Source organism: Coregonus clupeaformis, chromosome 12, assembly GCF_020615455.1.
Source record: "Coregonus clupeaformis isolate EN_2021a chromosome 12, ASM2061545v1, whole genome shotgun sequence".
Taxonomy (NCBI): Eukaryota; Metazoa; Chordata; class Actinopteri; order Salmoniformes; family Salmonidae; genus Coregonus; species Coregonus clupeaformis.
The window spans coordinates 12,796,261-12,821,171 of NC_059203.1; the positions used below are offsets into that span (position 1 = coordinate 12,796,261).

Below are 24,911 nucleotides of genomic sequence, written 5' to 3' on the forward strand. Positions count from 1 at the left end.
CGAAAATATAGGTCAGAAATTGATACTTGGACTGCATATTAAACCTGTGAGGTATTTAACGATAACAAGCGATTAAGAAGCCACCATGATGACACATGGGGGGGGAAGCGTCATTCTTCGTCTCTCAGATTGCCTCTGAGTCAGTATTAGCTCAACACTATGGTGTGTATCCCTATCCTTGTCCCATGCAGGCTGTTTCTGATACCAAAACCAATGGCCTCAATATCAGCTATACCTTTCCAAAATACCTAAGACAGAGGGAAAAAACAGACAGGGCTTTGGCAGTGAAGCATTAGCTCATAATGGCTCATTTTGAAAAGCATATTAGTTCCAGCATAATTACAATCAGGCCACACGCTCAGTGTTCTGCAGGCATTCACAGGACCAGCCTCAGAGAACCCAGTCACACCAGTTGACTGTGACTGACAGCACATTTTGTTTATTGGTAGTCTTTTTTTCATTCATTCCCACAGGAAGAAAATAACATCCCATCTTTTCTCTCTATTTATGTTTACTTGTTTATTTTGTGCATGCCTTTTGTCGTAGTTGATGTCGCAATTATACTTTTTGTCAGTCAGAGGGGAGGAATATCAAAAGGCCTAATTATGCAAACAGGCCCTGTGATAAGCAGCAAACGCCTGAGATGGGATCTGCTATCTCTGACATCCATCTGTCTCTGTGCTGTCTCTCCTGCTCCAGGCCTGAATATAAACATCTCTTCCTGTCACCAAGACTGCATGGGATTCAACCCCACATACTGGAGAGGAGGGATGTTTTCGGGGGCGGGGATCATACAGCAACATCAAATAGCTGACAACTACTCCATTTGCATTTTTCAGAGAATGGGGCGGTATTTCTCCTGAATGCACTTCCCTGTGCGTCCCTAAGTGTTTGCCAAATTAGGAGAGCCATGGGAGACGATTCAGTTGTGCTACTGAAGGATGGATTTAACATAGAAACAGTATAGTACTCCATGAAAACAAACCTTATAGTACTTAATGAAAACAAACTTTATAGTACTTAATGAAAACAAACCTTATAGCAGTCCATGAAAACAAACCTTATAGTACTCCATGAAAACAAACCTTATAGTACTCCATGAAAACAAACCTTATAGTACTCCATGAAAACAAACCTTATAGTACTCCATAAAAACAAACCTTATAGTACTTTGTGAAAACAAACCTTATAGTACTCCATGAAAACAAACCTTATAATACTCCAATGAAAACAAGCGACAAGAGGAACTACCCACTCAGCTAGACAATGAGCCAGAGACTGAAATAAAAACCTCAATGGTTAATTTAGCAGAATAGTTCATAAAGAATCTCCTCTGTTAGTTACCTCGGTCACCAACCAGAAAACATCTCCAACATGAGAATATGGCAAGGAGAATATGATAATATGGCAAGGATGTACCTACCTAATGTTAATATGCTGAAATCAACTTGAATTATCATCGTCTCCCCAGGTACCAGTGGCCTTTTCAGAGCCTGGCTTGGCATTTATCACAAATTGAATCTGGAGTTGATGATCAGCAACCACTAGTATGGCTACTGTTATCTGCTTGCAATAAACAAAAGTAACTACTCTAAATGAAAAAAGTAGAGTTACAGTATTGCACAATTTAGATTATGAGTGTGGTTGAGAGTCGACAACAATGGACTCTCAACCAAGCACTGACTGTATAAATATACCTAAATGACATCGCATTGATCTTCCCCTCCTCTCTCAAACCGTACAATCAGTTCTGTCCACTGCTTAACAGGTGGCTTAGGACCAAGGGCAGGTGTCTCCCGAGAGACTCAACAGTAAGTGGAAAAATATCCTTCACACCAATGTACATCTCATACCATCTCATACCAGCTTCTCACAATGACCCCCTCCTCATTCATTTAGGACTAAACCTGAGCCTCACATCCAACCAAAAATCCAACCTTCGACAGTTTTCTTGTGTCTCATTGCCACTGTCAAAAATGTGTCTATTTTCCCTCCAATCTACATTCCAAAGAACTGATACTTTTCTTTTCTCTTCTCTGGGATAGAATCCCATTCTTTAGAAAGGAGAGAGCGCCTGCAACACAGGAGGAAAAGGCAAGAGGAGGAAGAAAGACGGGAGGCTCTATAATCTTTGGCTCTCACAACAAACAATTAGCCCCATTTTCTTTTTTTGAGGTTGGGCAAAAAATGACGAAGGGGGGAGAAAGGAGAGAAGAGAGGGAGAAGCGGCGAAAAGCGATGCTCTTTTATGGCTCTTGTCATATGGATGAAGGCGTGGCGCGTCCATGAGAGCACACGCTCACCTTCAACAACAGGGCGTCCACTGGGCCTCCCGGCCCTTTCAGCCCAGAGAGACAGACTCCTCAGGGGGCCATTAGAGCATGAATAGAGGCCTGACAGCCCTGTGCAGCTCTGCGGGGCATCCATAAACGCTGACATATTGACTCCCCAGGCCTCTGCTCTGCTCTCTCTGCCTGAGTGTGAAACCGTGAAGGGCTTGAAGGGTGGGATTCCTCTTTTTTATACATACATTCTACCGGTTGGACGTGGGATATTACTAACAATATGATCGTAACCCTTTTCAGAAATGCCTTCTTATTGTGTGGGAGAAAATACTGTTTCTCGAAAGTGGGTAAACTAGTATATTCATACTTTTATCAAAACTTAAGATTTCACTTTTGTTACATTGTTGTTATTTGCACAAAGGCAAACTTAACAAACAAAAGTTAATGTAGTTGGAGTATTTCTTCACTGTCAAAACAGGTAAAGCAAAAACTCATATTACAATTCAGATGGATATTTTGGGAAGTTTTCACAAACAAGTCTGATAGAAATAATAGAACTAAGTAACAACTAAAAACTGTATGTGACTATGATGCCAGGAGTAAAATGCACTCTCCCCTTAAAGCGGTGTCGCTCTCTGAGCCCAGCTTCACACCAGGTATTCTGGTGTCCAAAGGGAAGTCATTCCCTGGGATCCATGCTAATTGAGGTCACAGTAAAAGTAATGAAATGGTCCCTGCTAACTGGCACTGGAACTAGAGCCCCCGTCCTCCAACAAAGGCTCCTGAACCTACCCAGGAAATCAAACAGTAACTCTGGGCTATGAGTGGAGGTCTCTAGGAGGAACAACTCATTTTCTCAACAAAGCCAAGGAGAGATTACTTTACACAGAATATGAATGCACAGCAGACAATTTCTCATGCCCAGGAATGTTTCCTAATTTTCTGGACAATATCAGACCGTAAACATTTTTCATTGTGCAAGTTTTTATGGTACAAGGGACAGCTGGAAGAGTAGTGATGGAATTTGTGAAGTGAAGTCTTTTTTATCACAGTCAAGGGAATATAAAAGTACAAAATCCAAAACATAATATCCATAATCCATAAACACAGCAATTGTGTAGAATTGCCAACAATGTCCACCATTTTAAAACATGTTGGCAGTCTTGTTTGAGGGACATACCACTACACAACATCCCATAAATCTGACAATAACTACCTAATGGTCCCAGGGGGTTAACCCCTATACTAATGATGCCTCTATTACTACACACATGGGACACAGCAACCCTAAGACCTAAATAGGAAACCTAATGGATCATGATGCTGGGCATGAGTCTGACCCTGAATTAGTGAGGTCATAACCTACGTGTACAAACACTGTAAACAAATAAATAAATAAACAAACAAACAAACAATCGATTGTGCCGACAGGTAAAAGACAGACTATCTCAAGATAATAGAAGCAAGAATTAAAGAAGTGAAACCTATAATTCACTCTTTCATTTTGCTTCTTAAACTTGAATGAGATTCAGTAAATTCTAACTGAACAAACACTTGCGTATTTCCAAATAGTTCCTGAGGATCCAGAAATAATATTTCCTGTTTAGAGGGTTGGAGGGGGACATCAGTAAATCGTCACAGTGCTTGATATTAACATTTGAAATCTGTGCTCCATAGTGTGGCTTTACAATGTAACGGAGAAGCAAAGCGTTTTGAAATGAGAATACATATTCCCCAAGGAGAGAATGACAGAGGATGTAGAAATAAGCCCATTAGTTGAAAATGGAGGACCAGGCTCCATTTGAAGTTATTTTGCAGGCTAGAATGGCAGCTCCACCCCACCATTTCAACTCTCTCCATAACATTTTAACTGGGTGGAAAGAAACACAATTCTGATTTGCAACACTTACGGGAACATGTTTATTGTCTTTGTGCATGTTAAAAAACGTCCTCATGCACAATTAAAACAAATGAAGATTGCAGTTGCAAGGCAGATTAAGAGCATAACATGGGAAACGTTCTGGCCCTAAGTAGCATAGGCTAATGGTGATTTTTAAACTAGCAGACCATGGTCAATGTCTCTCATTCATCACTAAGAGAGCTGGGCACACTGCTCTAAACGTAATTACTGTTGCACATTATGGGGGCTATTCCTGTTTTGTAATAAAATTAGCCAGAAATGCTTGTTGTGTTTTCTAATGCCACACATTGGCGTAATGCAACGCACTGTCCTGATCTGTGCCAGCTGTCAAACACTGACGACTCTGACAGCCAAGGCAAATCAGAGAAAACGTTTTAAAATAAATTCTGAGGAACTGAACAACTCATCCATTATAAAATGTACTGAGGACACAACAAAGGAAGCCAGATAGCCTGCTGTACTGTATTCACTCATATGTCATTTGCATTCATCATTACTCTAGCCACTCTCAATTCTACTGTTTGTCAAAATAACAAAGGCTTAATCACCCAGGAAAGATCTATTTGTGCCAATGGTTCCAGTTATTACACTGTCCGCCATCATATTTTGTTATGATCAAAGGCATGGGATTCATGTGCTGGTCATCACTGCAGATATTCCTCAGCAGCACCAACCATCTAAATATAGTCTAGGAATAGACCACACAGTAGAAACCAAATCCAAACAAAACAAGACTGGAAAATTGGAAGTGAAGAATAACAACCGATTCCAATATGTTCAACTGAGTGAGACAAAAGATGTATGGACTAGCAATGAATCCTGAGTCAAATTACATGACTGTGAATCACAAGCAAACAACAGCAAAACTTGATGGACACCGTAAATACTGAGAGGTTGTATTATATGAAGAGATTTCTAGGTATTCAACAAATCTAGCTCATATTTGAAGCAAAGTAGATCTACGGGGGGCTTTGAGTGGGAAAGTTGAGAGCTGCTGGTTTTACGGGCACAGTCCTGTAATGCATGCTCTCATATAAAACACTTGTAACACAGCCCTGCTAATAGAGCAGGAACCAATAGGAATGTTACAGAGACAGGTGTTCTGTCTAATGGGATCATAAATACTAAATAGAACAGTCTTTTATCTGATGGAAGCTTTAATAAGGCAGAAATCAAAGACGCCGTTGCATGCTGGCTTGGCTCATGATCTGTAAGGCCTGCATAGACATGCTATAAAAGCAGAGACCGAAAATTATAATGACAGTTTACAGATTCACGTGCCATTCATGTAACATTCATGTCACTATCCATCAACATTGAGCAACTATTATGTGGTTTAAGAGCAAGAATAATTCAAGTACAGTAGATTTAAAAAAAAAATCCAAAACATTATTTGAAATAATTTCATAAAAAGACCTGGTTAAATATTGATCAAATAATGAAACTTGTCTGTCCCTTTAAGGAAATGTCCCTTATTCCTCCCCCCGACCCTGACCTCTCTGCTGGATAGGGCAGTACCACCAGGAGTAATATACCTCACCAGGGGCTTCTCCCCACTGGTTTGTGATCTCTCAATACCATGAACGCCTAGGACCAGTTTATTACTAGCCAACACTATGATGGGTATTTCATTACAACAAACCCCATGGTCATTGGGTGGGTTAATGTGTGCTTGTTTATTGCTGCAAATGGTAAGGGCTTAGCCAAGGTTGTGTTTATGGTCGTCAAGGGGATATATCAAACCAAACAATTAAATGAGATTGTTGTCTCTTCCAAAAACAAATACTACAGGTTTCCTACTACTGAAACCTTTCCAACTAATCTCCACCACTGGAGAGAACCCTTGTCTCTTCTGGTGGCTTGGCCTAGAATCAGCAGTGAGTGAGAAATAAATGGACTTTAAAAAACATTGCTTTTCTTGTCAAGACAGATACCCACTCTAGAGCAGCAACAGTCCAAATGTCAACTCATTCCCTTTCCAATCCCTCTGGTGTGTTTAAAGCGACACCTCTGTCTCTGTCTAATGAGAGAGAAGGTCTGTGGTCCCGAGGGCCAGTGGTCCTGTCATCACTGAATGCTGCTCTGGACAGCCCAGTGATTGTCCACTATCAACGTTAATACCCTCCAACCAGGATTCATTACAGCTCTAAATCTATGAATGAACTAGCCACGGGCTGGAGCAAACCAACCATTAACAAAGCACTAGCCACAAAAAGAAATAGGTCTCCAAGGACTCCAGACTAAATTGGATTGCCAATACGAACTAAACCACAGACGTTTGAGAAGTTGAGAAAAACAACAGAAGAAGAGAGAAATACTCCAGAGCCCATCATGACTCCACTTGGTAAACCAACACAGTATTGATCGTCTCATTTTTTGTTTGTTTAGAAAAGCCTCATCCCTGCTAATAGCTGTCTGAGAGTGTCATCTCTCCCTTGTCCTCCCCCTCTCCTATCCTCCCGTGCCCACTCCCTTTATGTGTTTATTTTCACTGGGCCTCACATAGTTTGGGTTCAATGTGGTGCTGGGACTAGGGTACGGGGCATTGGACTGAGGTGCGATTGTGTTGCTAATGTTGACACCTGCCAGATCAGGCTGGGGCTGTTTGGGGCCCTGCGCTCTACGAGCTGGATGCGCCCCCTCTTTAGCCAGATTAAGTATGGGTCGCTGAGGTCAAAAATCACAGGATTCCCTCTGATTATGGGAGGCAGAGATCCAGAGACTGACTGGGCTAAAGAGAAGGGCTGGACAGAGAAAGACAGTGAAAGAGAGGTCATAAGAAAGCATGATGTCAAGGATCGTTCACATTATGTTCTATAATGTATATATTGTATAACTTTTGGAACTTGATAAATAAAGATATGTAAAAAAAAACTGAGGTAATAAGAGAGAGAGAGGGATAGAAAGTGACACACCTTTCTCAAATAAAAGGAAGGGGAATAATGTGTCTTGATATACACTACCGGTCAAAAGTTTTAGAACACCTACTCATTCAAGGGTTTTTCTTTATTTTTACTATTTTCTACATTGTAGAATAATAGTGAAGACATAAAAACTATGAAATAACACATATGGAATCATGTAGTAACCAAACAAGTGTGTAAAGCTGTCATCAAGGCAATGTGTGGCTATTTGAAGAATCTCAAACATAAAATATATTTTGATTTGTTTAACACTTTTTTGGTTACTACATGATTCCATATGTGTTATTTCATAGTTTGGATGTCTTCAATATTATTCTACAATGTAGAAAATAGTAAAAATAAAGAAAAACCCTTGAATGAGTAGGTGTTCTAAAACTTTTGACCGGTAGTGTACAACAACATTTTTGTGCTACTCAATATCTTGCAGTAAATCAATGCATCGTGTTTTTCAAAGCAAAAGAAAAAGCCCCTCAGTAGTCTGTTATCTCCTTGTTAAGAACATTAACAGTGTTCCAGATAGAATAGATAGAATGCTTTCCACCAGAGCAAAAACAGAAAAAAATAGTTTTAAAATAATTGCATTACAGTAAAACACAGCTAACCACAGCACATCGTTTCCCACTTCATCTATCTGAGATAAAACTGCTAACTGATCTCTTTTTCTACAGTGGAAATAAGAAAAAAATAATGGGTGTAAAAAAGAACATTTAGCTGTACTATTAGATTGTCTTACCACTACCTGTAGTCTATGTTGCAATTTCCTTACAGAACTGACTGAGGAATTGGAAAATGCACTGTTGTTTTTCTCATGGAAGAGGACATTTGTCAATGTGTCATTAAGTTGAATGAATTTGAAGAATGTTCAACTGTCTGGCTATTATGTGTAGTATATCTAAGTGTGCAGGGAGAAAATCACCCTGGCTATGACAGTCAGTGCCTGCCCAGATCCTTCTCTTCCTCCCTCTCTTCTGCAATGTACATTCATGCAGGAAAGGCCAGATCTGAGCTGCAGCAGAAGAACCCTTTCCTTTTAAACTGCTGCTGTCCAGCCGGATCGTGTCAGTTTGAAGGCCCCATTCAAAAGTGTTCATGCATCTGCCTTTGAGACACAATAGCAGCTAGTTTATAAACTGTCTGCCTGGGCGCCTAAAGGCTTCAGTTCTTATTGTTTTCAGCCCCTTAATAAACTTTTTGGAGGAGTTCATCAACTCGCCTGAATAGCCTATACAGCGAGTCTCAATACAGAAAATAACAGAAGGTTATTTTCTCCTCCCTCTCCTTTCTCTCTTTCTTCTAGTGGCCATTCGTCTGACAATGGAAAAACTATGCTGTCAGATATCACAAGGGGTTTAGTCCCAATACAAGAAAGAAGAAGAAGAAAACTGTTTTCAAAAAGGGAATGGAGACAATTGAATTTCCACTTCTTCTAAACCAGAGAGAGGATGATTCAAGCTCCAAAATCTATTTTGCAATGGAAAACACACAAAACTATATTCAAAAGACAAACACAGACAAACTCAGATAATATATTAGTCTCATGGGGATGCCTGATCAGTCAGCAAATTATAGCCTACACTTGATTTTTGAAATAACAATTTTGTAAACACACTATCGAAAAACACACTATCGAAAAAGCCTATTAAGAAGTTAATAAATATTTGTGGGGTTTTAAGAAGTCTAGGACATCCATTAGATAGGCAGCACAAATCACAGGGAAGCAATAACATGTAATATTGGCTATAAGCCATTAATCCACTGTTATACCTTTTAAACTGTGTGATATCTTTTTTTGCAAACTTAAACTTTAATAGATGTCTATTCTAATTAATTTCATACCTAATTAGAATGCACCGCCACAGTCCATGCGCGAACTGCCCTGTTTAGCCCGCTTGATGGCCATAATTGACGCAGTAGCAGAAGACTTTTGACAAAAAAAAGATCATCCATGGAGCAGTCCAACTCAAAGTGCCCTCATGCTCATCCCCTTCTAGGTCTCCCCAAAAAGGCTTGAAAGCCACATTGGCTGGCCCTGACCAACCGCCTACTGTTTCCCACCGATGCACGTTTCCCACCGATGCACTTGAGCGTTTAAACGCCCTAATTAGATCTGACAAGGTAAACGAGTTAGTTTCAGAAAAGGAAAAGCTGGTCAAGTTATCATTTCCGAATCAGACTCTTGATCCCTAGCTTACCCCTGTTGTCCTCCATAGTCTCAGTGTCCACATAAAGGAGTGTTTAGTAGAATGTCACAGAAGTCAACGTCCAATAATCTTATTGCTAATTAATAATGGATACCTTTAATAATAATAATAATAATAAGAAGAAGAAGAAGAAGAAGAAGAAGAAGAAGAAGAAGAAGAAGAAGAAGAAGAAGAAGAAGAAGAAGAAGAAGAAGAAGAAGAAGAAGAAGAAGAATCATATAATTTCAAAAGCAATACAGGCCTACTGTGAGCTTATGCAATGCCATGCGCTCAACATTAGCAGCAAGAAAATAATAACCAAATCTAAGACCAAATAATATTATATTTGGTTTTTAATTATTTTTGGTGAAAAAATATGGTAGGCCTACACCTTCATATTTGTGTCGACCTGTTCAATGAATAGGCCTACAATATAAACGCCCCAGGTGCATTGCAATGTAAGAATCGCTGGACTATGTTGATGAGAATCTCGTTATTTCGTTTTTGTTGAATAATAGGAGAATAGTAATAACAGTATCCTACATTGTGTCATTACCATCATCATTTTGTCATCATTATTTGTTTAGTTGATATTTTCGACTGAAAACGGTGCGTTCTTGCAGAGGCGGCGTCATGCAGCATTGTTGGAGACAAGTTTTGGAAAAGTTGGCTGAAATAATTAATATAGCCTACCTTGAGTAGGCCTACCTGGGGCCCTCTCTGTGGGATACCAAGATCAATTACAGGGGGACCTGCAATGAGTTGGATAGGCAGTAGCGATGCGTGGGTAAAATCACTGGGGAAGCCAGAAAAGAAAGCCATATTACAACCTATGTGTTGTGATAATTGCGTTGTTTGCGTTATAACCTGTTAGTTCATATGCCTTGCGACTGTGATATATAGGCCTAAGGCCGAGACAATAAGAAGACAGAGTGGCAGAATAAATTCAACCACACATTTGTTTCATCACAAAACCGGAGAGCAACCTCTGTCCGGTGAAGTCCACAAAGCATATTGCATGTAACAAACAGTTACATGACCTACAGCATTGTGAAGCAAGTTAATGTTTCAGACATTTTCCGACCACTAAACAACTATTGATTTAGAACCACAGAGAGTTACCGCAAGTCGCAAAGAAAACAGGAGCTTCCTCCACTATTCCAGCACCATTTCAACTTCAACATTTCAACATCATCAAATCACCTATGCTTAGTCTAATACAGTGACAACTACAAGATACCAAAAACGATTTAGTCCAATCAACGTAAACTAAATATGATGTGGCTGTCCATGGTTCTGATTTCTGTGTGTGTGCGTGTGGGCGTACGTGCGTGCGTGTGCGCTCGTGCAAGTAGAAACACCATGTTGACTCTCCCTACTTGTAGAGAAACGCCAATGTCCTCCTCTTCTCTTTCATGTTGACAAAACGGTCTATCACTCTGTCATGCAGTCCATGCTTTTATTTTTTTTGTCCTAGGCTACCTGGCTAAAATGATTGCTCGCTAACCTAGCTTCCTTTCATGGGCAACGTTAGCTAGTTAACATTAGCCTTCTACTAGCTACATATTTAACTTCCATCCTCTCAGGCCAGGGGCACCGCACAATGTATGAATTAATGGTTGGATCAGAATCGCTGTTATAATCATTGGCCAGTACAGAGAATTAAGTAAAACCACAAATCCAAATCCCTATCTCCATCCATGGCTAATATAGGAAAAGGCCAATTTTAGCTAGCTAGCTAGTCACCAGAGGACAACTACACAACGAGATGCAAGAATTCAAGTTGTTTCTGTCAATGACTTATGCTCTCAATGCGATTTTATAGGAGTGACGCCAAATCCCAACTGGCTTCCCTTGACACTTTTTTTTGGTCCGCCAGGACCATTCACAGTTGAGCTCACTCAGTTTAGCTCAACGCTGATTGGCTATTATTTTATACTTTTTTATCAAGGGAGGCCAAATGCTCGCTGGCTTCCCTTGCATTCAATGCTACGGTCGACAACAATGTCATACTCTTTTGGACCAGACAGCATCAGATAGATGGCCTACACATACAGAGACAGAGGGGCGCTGTTTCGCTCGCTTGGATGCTTTCTCCGGTGAGATAATCTCAGCCTCTTGCGAATTGAAGGAAAATTATGAAACCCAGAAACGAAAGGTGGGGGGGTCAATTTTGGGGGAAGCCTGGCTCCCCTTGGCATCCATGAACACACGCCACTGTTTTTAGGGGCCCCTGCACCAGTCAAATACCTGCACAGAGGTGTCTATACCAGCCATGCTCAAGTTAAACGGGAACAAACTGAAATATGTCATGCAATAGTGCTAAACTAGCGACTAGTTTGGGAAAGTTTGGCATTATATACTGAACAAAAATATAAACGCAAGATGCAACAATTTCAACGATTTTACTGAGTTACAATTCATATAAGGAAATCAGTCAATTGAAATGAATTCATTATGCCCTAATCTATGGAATTCACATGACTGGGCAGGGGCGCAGCCATGGGTGGGCCTGGGATGGCATAGGCCCACCCACTTGGAAACCAGGCCCACCCACTGGGGAGCCAGGCCCAGCCAATCAGAACGAGTTTTTCCCCACAAAAGGGCTTTATTACAGGTATAAATAAATACTCCTCAGGGTGGTTGGTCACAGACCATCCCGCAGGTGAAGTTGCCGGATGTGGAGGTCCTGGGCTGGCGTGGTTACACGTGGTCTGCGTTTATGAGGCCGGTTGGACGTACTGCCAAATTCTCTAAAACAACGTTGGAGGCGGCTTATGGTAGAGAAATTAATATTCAATTCTCTGGCAACAGCTCTGGTGGACATCCTTGCAGTCAGCATGCCAATTGCACGCTCCCTCAACTTGAGACATCTGTGGCATTGTATTGTGTGACAAAACTGCACATTATAGAGTGGCCTTTTATTTTCCCCAGCACAAGGCGCACCTGTGTAATGATCATGCTGTTTAATCAGCTTCTTGATATGCCACACCTTTCAGGTGGATGGATTATCTTGGCAAAAGAGAAATGCTCACTAACAGGGATGTAATTTGTGCACAAAATGTTAGAGACATAAGCTTTTTGCGCGTATGGAAAATGTCTGGGATCGTTTATTTCAGCTCATGAAACATGGGACCAACAATTTACATATTTCAATTATATTTTTGTTCAGTATAATTACTCATTATTATTATTATTATTATTATTATTATTATTATTATTAATTATCATAGTTACTCGTCTTATAACATTATTAATGTTTCCTTATTCTCCTATAAGGAGATCATACAGGGGAGTACTTCAGCGCATGGACAAACTTTTAAATCAAATTAAATTGTATTTGTCACATGCGCCAAATACAACATGTGTAGACTTTACCGTGGAATGCTTACTTACAAGCCCTTTCATAACAATGCAGAGTTAAATAGTACGAAAAATAAATAAATTAGCAAATAGGGGGGAAAGGAAATAGTAATACAATAAAATAACAATAAAGAGGCTATATACAAGGAGTACCGGTACCAAGTCAATGTGCAGGGGTACGAGGTAATTTAAGTGATTGAGGTAATATGTACATGTAGGTGGAAGTAAAAGTGACTAGGCAATCAGGATAGATAATAAACAGAGTAGCAGCAGCGTATGTAAATGTGTGTCTATGTGTGAGTGTGTGTGTGGCGTCAATACGCATGTGTGCGGGGTGTATTATGTGTGTGTGAGCATATGAAGTGTGTGTGTGTGTGTGTGTGTGTGTGTGTGTGTGTGTGTGTGTGTGTGTGTGTGTGTGTGTGTGTGTGTGTGTGTGTGTGTGTGTGTGTGTGTGTGTGTGTGTGTGTGTGTGTGTGTGTGTGTGTGTGTGTGTGTGTGTGTGTGTGTGTGTGTGTGTGTGTGTGTTGGAGTGTCAGTGTAGTATGTGTGAGTGTGTAGGTAGAGTCCAGTGAGTGTGCATCAAATCAAATCAAATCAGAATAGAGCCAGTGCAAGAGAGTCAGTGCAAAAAAAAGGAGGTCAATGCAAATAGTCAGGGTAGCCACTTGATTAACTGTTCAGCAGTCTTATGGCTTTGGGGTAGAAGCTCTTCAGGAGCCTTTTAGTCCCAGACTTCAAACTCTGATACCACTTGCCATGTGGTAGCAGAGAGAACAGTCAATGACTTGGGTGGCTGGAGTCTTTGACAATGTTTAGGGCCTTCCTCTGACACTGCCTGGTATAGAGGTCCTGGATGGAGGGGAGCTCGGTCCCAGTGATGTACTGGGCCGTACACACTACCCTCTGATGCAGCCAGTCAAGATGCTCTCAATGGTGCAGCTGTAGAACTTTTTGAGGATCTGAGGGCCCATGCCAAATCTTTTCAGCCTCCTGAGGGGGAAGAGTCGTTGTCGTGCTCTCTTCACGACTGTGTTGGTGTGTTTGGACCATGATAGTTCCTTAATGATGTGGACAACGAGGAACTTGAAGCTCTCGACCCGCTTCACTACAGCCCTGTCAATGTGAATGTGGGCCTGCTTGGCCCTCTGTTTCCTGTAGTCCATGATCAGCTTTTTGTCTTGCTGACGTTGAGGGAGAGGTTGTTGTCCTGGCACCACACTGCCAGGTCTCTGACCTCCTCCCTGTAGGCTGTCTCATCGTCATCGGTGTTCAGATCTACCACCGTCGTCGGCAAACTTAATGATGGTGTTGGAGTCGTGTGCGGCCACGCAGTCGGTGAACAGGGAGTACAGGAGGGGACTAAGCACGCAGCCCTGAGGGCCCCCCGTGTTGAGGGTCAGCATGGCGGATGTGTTGTTGCCTACCCTCATCACCTGGGGGCGGCCCGTCAGGAAGTCCAGGAAACAGTTGCAGAGGGAGGTGTTTAATCCCAGGGTCCTTAGTTTAGTGATGAGCTTTGAGGGCACTATGGTGTTGAACGCTGAGCTGTAGTGAATGAACGGCATTCTCACAAAGGTGTTCCTTTTGTCCAGGACTTTCAGCCCAGGCTGTGTACCTGCATGCAGCCAATGGTGCTTTATATACATAATTGCATGCAGCCCACCTGTTGCAAGTAACTGAAGCAATACAGGCAAGGCAATATGCACCAAAATTACATTTTGATAAAAACAACCATTTATATTTTAATTATGACATAATTACATTGGAACAAGGGTACTGACAAAGCATTCTCCCAAAATAGAACTTGACTCAATAGATGTCTGGAGCACCCTCACCATTATGCATGGAACAACATATATCTCTGAATACCTGTTTTTCAAGCATGATATATCCCTGTGTGTGTGTGTGTGTGTTTGTGTGTGTGTGTGTGTGTGTGTGTGTGTGTGTGTGTGTGTGTGTGTGTGTGTGTGTGTGTGTGTGTGTGTGTGTGTGTGTGTGTGTGTGTGTGTGTGTGTGTGTGTGTGTGTGTGTGTGTGTGTGTGTGTGTGTGTGTGTGTGTGTGAGCGCAAGTAAGAAGCACACATAACCAAAGTGTCAAGACAGACCATATAACTATATCATTATTGAAACACTATACTATGATATTCTCATTTTTAAAAACGTGTGATAGGGTCAGCAAAAGTTCTAATGAAAATTGGCTAAGTAAGACACAGGCAGAAATGATAGGAACATCCTGCACACTGCTGCTATAAGCCGGGCCTTGAGGGCAATACTTCATAATTTGTGCCATATGGCTTTTGTCCGAAAATCTGTTCTGCAACCCCCATGCACACTAAATACCGTGGTGCTAACAAAACGCTTGCAAAAGTATCAACTACATTAAGGAAATGTGAAATGAGTAGTCTAGTCTAGATTAAAAAGATCATCATCATCATCAACATCAACAACAACAACATCATAAACAAGGAGGAAGAGGAACACATGCACGAATTAAAAGGTCCTAAAGTGATGATGTATCTTAATTTAGTTTTGAAAAACGTATGACTCACAGTATAGGCCAATATTTTTATATTTTTCAAGCATGAAATGTTAACCTTGGAATGCTATATCGCAACCAATAACAATGTACAGTAAATGAGCGGGGAAATTGAATCCTTTTAAGTTATTAAGCAGGAAAGGATTATGAACTCTCTTTATAAATGAGGTAGAAATCCCCATGTCTTCTTCTACACTTCTCAATGTCCCCTAAATAGCTGGAGAGGGAAGATTGTCAATTTTGGAGAATCCCACAAGAGATCGAAAAACCATTCTTCTAAGTAGTGTGCACGTGATAGGACTTGTCCCACGTGGCAAACATTGCTTTAATTAAAAGACCAGACCAGCCAAAAGACACGCAGGCTTGAAAACACTGTCTGTCAGTTTGCAGTATGATAAACCACCATTGTGTTTGCGCCGCCACAATAATGTTTCTGATTAGCATAAGGATCGAGTTGTCCTCATCTACTTTCTATATTTCCTTGGCTTGCTCTCTATAATTTTTTCTATTTTTAACAAGAATGCGGAGAACGAAAATCCTGCACATGTCAAATTCGCGGTCCCCCTCAAATTCACAGGTCGCCCAAAACAGTGGGTATAATTGCGCGTTAACGCTCCTTCCGAGGACAGAACGAATCGAGACCTAATCGTTCAAATGTTGTCTGTATCCGTTTAACTTGTCATTACCATCTGTTGACGTGTTATTTAGAAATCAGCCGCGTGACATAGGCTCTACATCACTGTGTGTTCAGATACCAACACGAGGTGTGAAAATATTGTTCCTTTATCACAGTGGCGGGTAACGATACTGTTAATTGTATAAAAGCTTGTAAACCATGACCCCTGCTAAATATTGTTCAGCGTCGAAGGATTCGGCTTCGGTGCAAACGATTTAGCATAAATTAGCAAAACTGGAGAGCGTTTAGTCTTTAGCCTATGTCAGTGACTGATTTATGCGTTTTGAGCCTAAAAATTCAGTGTCCTGTCAAAATCAAGACAAAGCTTTTCTAACAAACCTATTTGAATTCTAATTATGACCGGCTTGGGTAATTTGATTGGTTCCAGGATTACAACATGGTCTTTATCGTGATTTTGACTGTCCGTTTCCATAAAATAGCCATGCATGCTTACAGTAGTCTCTAATTTACATTATTTGACAGAATTTGGTAGCCTATTGTCTTTGTAGGCTATAATTGATTTAAAATGTTTACAAACGGTTTTAAATAGCTCAATGTGATTTCTTAATTGCAATTAATATATTGTTTTGAAGCAGAACATATTATTATGAATATATAATAATAATAATAATAATAATAATAATAATAATAATAGGATATTATTAGGCTATTCGTATTATTTTATATTATTATTGTCAATAATATCTTAATCGATTATATAATTAACTGTTGCCAGGGTTTTCAGCTTTTGCCCTCTGTGTGTAAGAAATCTACCAATGTAAATTCCAGTGAAATGTGGCGAAAGCGGGCTCCGGGGAGGTTAATCCGAGTTTAATGCAGTGAAGCACAGAGCAGGGTCTGGGCTATGATGGGTGTGTTATCTCTGCCCAACATTTGGGTCTCCCTCAATTTCAACCCAGTAAAATATCTGCAAGAAAGTGCAGATGGAGTTACTCTCAACGCCTGAGGATTTTTTTTATTAATAGCTAAATAACTTCCCCATACTTTTATTAAATCTCTCTCACACACACTTTTCCAGATGGATTTGTTTGAAGTGGTCTCTCGCTTCATTCCCCTGTCCTTCTCATTCAGCACGGCTTTAGCCCCCGAAATATAGCTACATTATATTTCCGGAGATGTGTGTGTGTGTGTGTGTGCGTGCGCGCGTGTGTTTGTCCATATGCATGCATGCATCGAACACACTCATTTCAAAGGTTTCTTTATTTTGGTCTTTATACATTTTAACTTGTTTTGCTTGTTCGTCGTTTCAAAGTCTGCAACTTTTCAGTTATCTGATAGATGACGTGATTATTTTCTGACCCTTTGTATAAAACATCCCTGTTCTTAATCGACACCCATGGTCATTTAATTGAATATGCACACAGAGAAAGCGAGCCTGGAGCCTCGGATTGCCTGAAACCACAGTGGCTCTCCAATGCTCTCTCTCATGATCCCTTCCCAACGCCCAGAAAGCCCGTCTGACCTCTGTTTGATTATATTGAGAACTGCAGGTAATCCGACGATTTGCTGAAGTGTCCCTTGCCTCCACCTCGCCAATTCATGCAGGCTACAGAGGACAGTTTGTTGGTTTAGTTATTATAGATGGTGCCTTTTAAATGGACGGATTCATTCTTTCCCTGGCGTTCTGACCAGTCATGCACAAACAATATACCTTCTCCAGGATTGAGAACATGCACGTGTGGCGTTTTGTCTAACCCCTTTACCCCGTTGGTCGCCTAATTCAACTTGTCAGGGTCATCGCAGCACATCACTATCACTATCACGTTATTGAGGATGGCAGGTGGATGCTCTTTAATTGTGGAAAGGATATATGGATGGATATTCTTATCAAAATAAGATAGGTTAAGGCTGCGTTCCATTTATAAACACGTGTTTAGGGATACCACCCAAAACAGTGTAAGTATAGCTTTCTATATACTCTTGTATATAATCTTATATATCATCTCCACAAACCATGGTGATCTATCTCCATTAAACTACCCCTATTTAGCCTTAGCCTATTGCAACTTGCTTGAAATTATACATTGAAAATAGCCTACCTGTTTTATCATTTCGGATTACACAGAAGATAAATCTGTGATGCAACACTCAAATATAGCCTATGAATAAATACACAAATAAATACATTAAATAAATCTAGAGAGCTCTGAAGTAAACCAGAAATCTCGTAAATGTGTCACCAGGGCGAGCCACTGTGAGCCCCGCTCAGAGATGAAAGTGAAAATAAATAAAATACTCAATTTAATCTGCTTTAAAACCCTTCAACATAACGTTTGTGCTTCCAACTCAGAGAGTGAGGGGCTGATTGGGGATAAATACATTTCTTACCATGCCTGCAAGCTATTACACCCCACTCGAACACAGCCGCCTATTCAAAAGACACGTTTCCATTACTTGCTCTAATAAGTCTTAACGTTATTAAATGCCATCCGGACAAATACAAATCTTATTAAGAATTAAAAAGCAAATGTGGTGTGTTCTGAGTTCACGAGGAAAGATCTGTCGCTTTCATTAGTGAGGTTTCCAACATTCTGCTGTGACACTGTTGCAAGCAAATTCATATCTCAGAATGCAGGGCATGGGCCGACCAAATATTTCGATGTAAACAAACGGACGTCTGTTTTCTATTCGTGTGTTGAGCATCGAATAAGAACGACCATCATCATCAGAAAAAATAGCAAAGCAATTAGATAAAATTGCAGTTAAACATTCGGCAACAAGTTCACCTTGGAATGGAACATGATAAAATCCCTTTGAAATCAGAAACCGAAATGTTACTGGCTCTACCAATGGGTCATTTTGACTGAAGTGACTATAGCCAAAGGCTATCTGTTTACAAACTGAAACGCCAAAATTACACCATGCAGCTAAGAAACACAATGATCCGACCTCTAAATGGATAAATGGACACAAACCATTAAAAAAAAGAAAGCACCGTTTTGCACCATGAAATGCGTTGGCTATTCTCCTCCAACAGACTATTCCGTAATATTACAAAACTATCTACCAGCGGGGTATACTGAATAATTAATTTCCCTTTATATGTACCCTTGCCCTTTGTCCAAACTATTTTCTTTCTCTATTTGCGGGGTTTCGAATGAGAATGGACCGGACCATTCCCCTTTTCGCTGTCCTGCTTTCTAGGATTTGCCTTTGTAGACCTACCTTGGAATCTTCACTTTAGAAAAGCGTAATTGGAGAGAGGTTTTGCGACTGAAGTTCATTTTCAAGTTCGAAGAAGTTTGGCAGTGTTTTTTATTGGGAAAAGCTTTTTGTGAACTCTTATCTAAACCCTATTCAATTATGTTTGATCTTCTTAAAGGGCGACCTTTGTCTCTTTCAGGACAGGTTTGTATAAGCACTGTGATTTTCTCTCTCCCTCTATATCCAATGACAGAGAGCGCACTGACAAGTGGCACAATAGCACGAACCAACCAACTGAATGACATGTTTCATATAGGCTTAGGCTATACAAAAATATGAATTAACAATGAATCTGAGTTATCTTAAAATACTAGCTAAATAAATAATGTAGTGTATTCCGATTACCTATAATATTAAAAATGTAAATATTCACAATAAGCGTTGTTATTTTGAAATGTTAATAATTTGTTTCAAAAACGTTTGTTACCAACTAGTTAATGTGTGCAAGCATTAACATAATTGCCATGAGTATTACAGGGATATGGCTGCAGAGAAGATGCCCTCATCGTCTCAGTTCAACTGACAAGTGATGTAGTGCCTCTAAACTGACATTGATTGTCAAACGGGGCAACTGTCAGCTGTCGGTTAGTAAGAGCGTTAAAAGAGTGCTAGAGGAATTTGTTACACAAATACATTTTCTGGAGCTAAATAGGCTACCTTCCGTCAGGGCTCACATAAATAATTGAGTAATTGAGTAATGACTGGCTGGGACTTCAAAGCAGGAATGAATGCACCAATCTGTGAGAGGATCTTCCGATTTACCATAAAAGTGTAAGAATTTCCCAAGAGATATAGCCTATAGAAAAATTAATTTAAATAAATTGTTGACCTAATTGAAAATGATACAATTATTTAAAAAACAACTGTAGCTTCACCTCCAAATAATAATGATTATAATGATTATTAATTATATAGACCTAATATGAATAGGGTGTAGGCCTACTAAAATGTAATAACAATAACAATAGCGATAACGATAATAATAATAATAATAATAATAATAATAGTTGTTGATGATGATGATGATGTTGATTATGTTGCTATTGGAATAAGCATGGGCCTAATAGAGCATTATCGTGGAAGTGTGTGTATAGGATAAAAGTACGCCTAACGTTTTATTGTTTAGTAAAATAAATAAGAATGACACGATTTAGTCACAATGTTTTTCTTTGTTGGCCTACCTTTATCACCGAGAATGCCATCGATGCTATGCTTTGTTTTCTTTTCCCCGTCTTCATCCTTCTTATCACAATCGTCGTCGTCATCTTTCTTGCCGAATCGGGCCCTAAGAACTCGGCTGATGGAGCTCACTGAGAGAAAACGAAATAGGCCTTGGATTACAAAAAAAAAGGCCTACGGTACTTTGTGTAGCAAATGAATGGTATATTTCCTCATATTTATATGCTCATCAGCTCATGTAAAGACAAGGTAAAAAATAATGAAGTTACAAAATTATAAGTAAAATACGTGAAAACTGCACACCAAACGTGTGCATACCAGACTACGGAGGGGGTCATATCTCATCCCCTTACAGTAATCACCATAAGAACGAAAAGTTGCTTACCAGAAGCCTCACCTGAAGGAACAGTGCTTCTGTCACACACCCCGTCCTTCAGCAGCTTGTCCCGGATCTCCCAACTGAACATCCCGGGGTTTTCTCGCTTGTATTCCTCAATCCGCTTCTCCACGTCCGGAGTTGATACCTGCTGTGGGTTTTACAATGTGCAACGACCAGACACAGAGAGAGGAAAGTCGAAACAACTTTTAATTCACACGAAGAACATGATATTGTAATGTATATACAAATACACATAGCCTAACATAGCCTACGCGTTTCCCTGAGGGGGAGTTTGAAATGTAGGCGCATGCCTTCCTTCAACATGTCAAGGCCTATAGCCTAGTCACGGCTAAGGGATCCATCCATCTTTTGTCAAATTAACGTCAAAAGTAGATTTTTGTGTGCATTTTAGCTAACCATTCCTAACCTTAACCCAATTATCCTAACCTGGTAAGTTAATTATCCTAACCTGCTGCGTAAGTTTTCCTAACCTGCTACGAAAAGTCAAATCTGACGTTAATTCGACAAAAGCTGGATACCTTCTAGCCATGACCCTATAGCCTAGGCTACTCCACTTCCTGATTGAAGCCCTAGTGACTTTTTTGTTTTTCAGATGTATGGTTCATGTCTTCATATGCTACCTCACAAATCAAACACACACAAAACTGCATGTATTTCACTCCATGCAACAGTCATCATTTATAGGCTATAACTCGTAATGTATGTATGTGGAAATTGTTGCATCATGCATGCATGAAGGTGCGTAAAATGCACGTGACATGATAACTAAGAAGAAGAAGAAGAAGAAGAAGAAGAAGAAGAAGAAGAAGAAGAATTTATAATCTGACACGGCAGGTCAATGGGTAGGCTAGCTGAAGTTTGTGAAATAATGTAGAAACTATAGTCCTCCACTCACCCTAGGCTTGCTGCCTCCTATTGCCCCGGGACGAATCGAACCGGTCTCCTGGTACCGACAGAGGATTTTGGAGACACAACCATGGGAAACTCGTAGCTGTCGCGAGATTACGCAGGGTCGGATGCCGTGGTGGGCCATCTCTACTATCTTGTGTCGGATATGATTTGGCAGCGGCCTCCCGTTGATGAACACTCCACCGAGCTGGTTCACCCGACCTTGGCCCAGGGGGGTTGATACTGTTCCACAATAAACATATTCAGGTCCTGTATATTGTCCTGATGATATTGTAATTGTTAAAGTTTAATGCGCAAGAGATCAAGTTAGACAACAATGCAGTGACAAAGAGGGCAATGTGACATTAGGTTAAGGATAAACAATTAAATATGTTGATGTGAAATTCGTTTGGTACTATATAGGCCAACTTTAAATTAATTGATATCGTGAGAGTTATTTCACATAGATAATAATTCAATACAGAATGAGTAGGCCTAGGCCTGTAGTTCTTCACTATCAATTGTAGGCCCAAATTCCATTATCATATATTCACATACGCCTATAATAATAATATTAATTAGCATTATCGTCATCACAACCGTGATAATAATACAGTAATAATAATTATATGGATGTGTCGAATGGATGAACGTCTAATTCTGACATTAGACTGTGAGAGCTGATAGCAGCAAAGGTTTATTATACTAAACTATAATATAGGCACATTCCAAACATATCCCACAGCCCATCCATTCTTAGTAGAGAACCCTGCCACACTCATTCCCAGTCAGCCTGGCTGGCAGGATGTATCATTAGTGCCACAGAGCACTTGAAGATCCAATTTCGTATTCAAGAGGCACTAAAGAGTGTGGCACTTTCCACCTTGATTATTTCTAGTCATGCTGTACAAATATTGATGTGATCCTTTGAGCTATCTCTTTGCTGTGTATTTGGTTTCCATTTGCAGCAGCAGGATACTTCAACAAATCCTGGAGCTTTAGTCACTTGCAAGCTACATGGTTTTGTGCATTTTCGTTAAAAGCTCGGGCGCACGAACTGGCTGTGATTGGGAACGATTCCCATAAATAGGCCTACATGCAAATAGAAATTTGTATTTTTCCGCGCATTTGCTAAGATATTTGTTTATTTCCTCGCAGGGTTTATAATTTGACTGATTAAGTTATCTTAGCAACCATGTCGCCATTGGTTTAGTACGTTTTTAATTGCATAAAAAGCTCACCAATCAATCAGGAGGATAGGCCTATTACGCATTCAACATTCTATTAAGTACATTTTGATCACCCATATTGTCAATGACATAGGCAAACATAACAAACATTATAAATAACCAATTTAAAGTAGGCCTATAGTTCTACAATCAACATCTAGGCCTGTCAAGCAATGTTAGGCTTTCCCTGTATAGTGGCCTAGACCTAAATCAATAGACAAATAGAAAACACAATTGTCTAATATTTAACAAAGATGAGCTACAACAAATCAAAAACACAATTGCATAATATTTCCCAATCTTTCACAAAGATGAGCTGTAACCTCCCTCTAAACTGATGAGTTAGTTTTTGTTGCAACTCTCGAGAAAGATTTTCCAAGTTAAAAAGATGCCGTACCTTCCAGAGGGAATCCCGTGCGGGGGTAGTTCTGGCCTGGCGCAGGGCGCATCATTCGAGGCACTGTTCCTGGTAAAGTAGCCATTCTAGCTACTGAAGAAACACGGAGTGGGCACTGGTACCAAATTCTTACTCGCGCAAAGTCCAGACAAGAAAATGTAGGTTTAAACCGACAGGATGTGACGAAATGTCTCCTCTCAAAAGGATATAAAAGCAGACAATAAAATCGTTGTCCCAGTCAGAGAAACTCCTAAATACTAAAAACCCTTCCAACAGAAAAAGTGGTGATGTTCGTCACCTGGTTGGTGAGTTGGCGGGGTAAAAGAAGACCCCTTTGGTAAAGGGTTTTGTGCTGTGTTAAGGGAGGGGATGCACCTTGAACTCAAATGTGTAAATGGGCAAAGTTTATTTAATTCTTTACCTTGATATACTTGGTCAGCTAGTTTTAATAACGTCTGCTTGCTGGTTGAAAGTAGTATAAGTGGCCAACTTTGGCGCGCGTTGTAGGAGGAGACAGTAGAGCGCGCGGATAGGCTCGATTGCCTTTCTTTTATTCATGATGGGGAGAGTGGGTATAGCTGCGGACCTGTCGACCAATCAGACAACGGCATGGGAAGCAACGCACTCATCCCGTTTTGAATTCATTGCATCACTTTACAAAACTAAGAAACAAAACCAAACAGATGTGATGGTAATCCTTATACCTGATTAAAACACGACTCCTTCTTTGCTTTGTCCACACAAGTGAATCAATCATTCTAAACAAGATGTATGAATGTATATCTATATTTGTATATATGTACAATATTCATAAATCCACATTGTATGTATGTATGTATGTACGTATGTGTGTGTGTTATGTATGTATGTACGTATGTGTGTGTGTGTGTGTGTGTGTGTGTGTGTGTGTGTGTGTGTGTGTGTGCGTGCGTGAATGCGAGTGTGCGTGTGTTTAAGGCAGACGTTAGAAGCCTAAATTCCTGTTTGAAACTTGGTGATAATTATTTGTTATGGTCAAGTTGGCTTTAACTTTTTATGATATCAGATAGTGATTTGAGGTTTAACACTATAGGAAAAATACTAAATGAAAAGGGCAAGAAAGGTTAAAGAAGTTAACGGAATATTAGGCACAACTCCAAGATCCACTATATTCCCTCGCGAATCGGTACCCGCATTCCCATTGGGATGGATTCGACCTTTACCTTGAGGGACTGACTGACTGACCATTGAGGTGCCTCAGCAAGCTTAAAGAAATCCGGCATAACTTTGCCCTCATAAATTGTAGAAAGAGGCCCAACAAGCGAATCCTAAATGGCCTAACTGTGAGTTGCAAAGCATGCAATGACCAATAATCAGGATTAGTACAGACCTATCTGGTTTACATCTGTTTCTACGACTTTTCAATTGCAGATTCTGATCAAAACAGAATTTAAACATTTAGGCCTAATAGGCCTATCTGACGGGAAAATGTTCAACTCACTCAAACAATACAAATGTAAATATAATATAAATAAATATAAATAAAATATTTTAAAAAGTTAACTTAGATGTATTAGAGGTGATTTTTATTGAAAGTATAGCTCACAGGAATTTACATTTTTACAGTTTGTTCACAGACTGGATTCAGCAGAGTAAGCTAATTCAGCAAATTTCAAGGGAATGAGAGGGGGTTTCCTTAACCGTCTCAGCAGCGTTATTGATTTGA

General features: G+C 40.2%; 1 protein-coding gene across 8 annotated transcripts in view; it reads right to left on the reverse strand.

Annotated features, from left to right (window-relative positions):
• The window catches only part of LOC121577703 (paired box protein Pax-7), a 62,270-nt gene extending 38,563 nt beyond the window's left edge, over positions 1 to 23,707 (reverse strand). For 2 of the 8 annotated variants that reach the window (XM_041891514.2, XM_041891513.2), the window contains exons 1-4: positions 23,207 to 23,707; positions 21,588 to 21,823; positions 20,690 to 20,819; positions 20,295 to 20,423 (exon numbers count right to left, since the gene is read on the reverse strand). In XM_041891514.2, coding sequence (XP_041747448.1) covers positions 20,295 to 20,423; positions 20,690 to 20,819; positions 21,588 to 21,823; positions 23,207 to 23,291 — 580 coding nt within the window. In that variant the 5' untranslated portion in view covers positions 23,292 to 23,707. Of the gene's footprint in view, positions 1 to 20,294; positions 20,424 to 20,677; positions 20,820 to 21,587; positions 21,863 to 23,206 lie in introns of all 8 variants that reach the window. The other 6 variants (XM_041891512.2, XM_041891510.2, XM_041891509.2 and 3 more) reach the window with 3 other exon arrangements.
• Between the last annotated feature and the right edge of the window lie 1,204 nt (positions 23,708 to 24,911).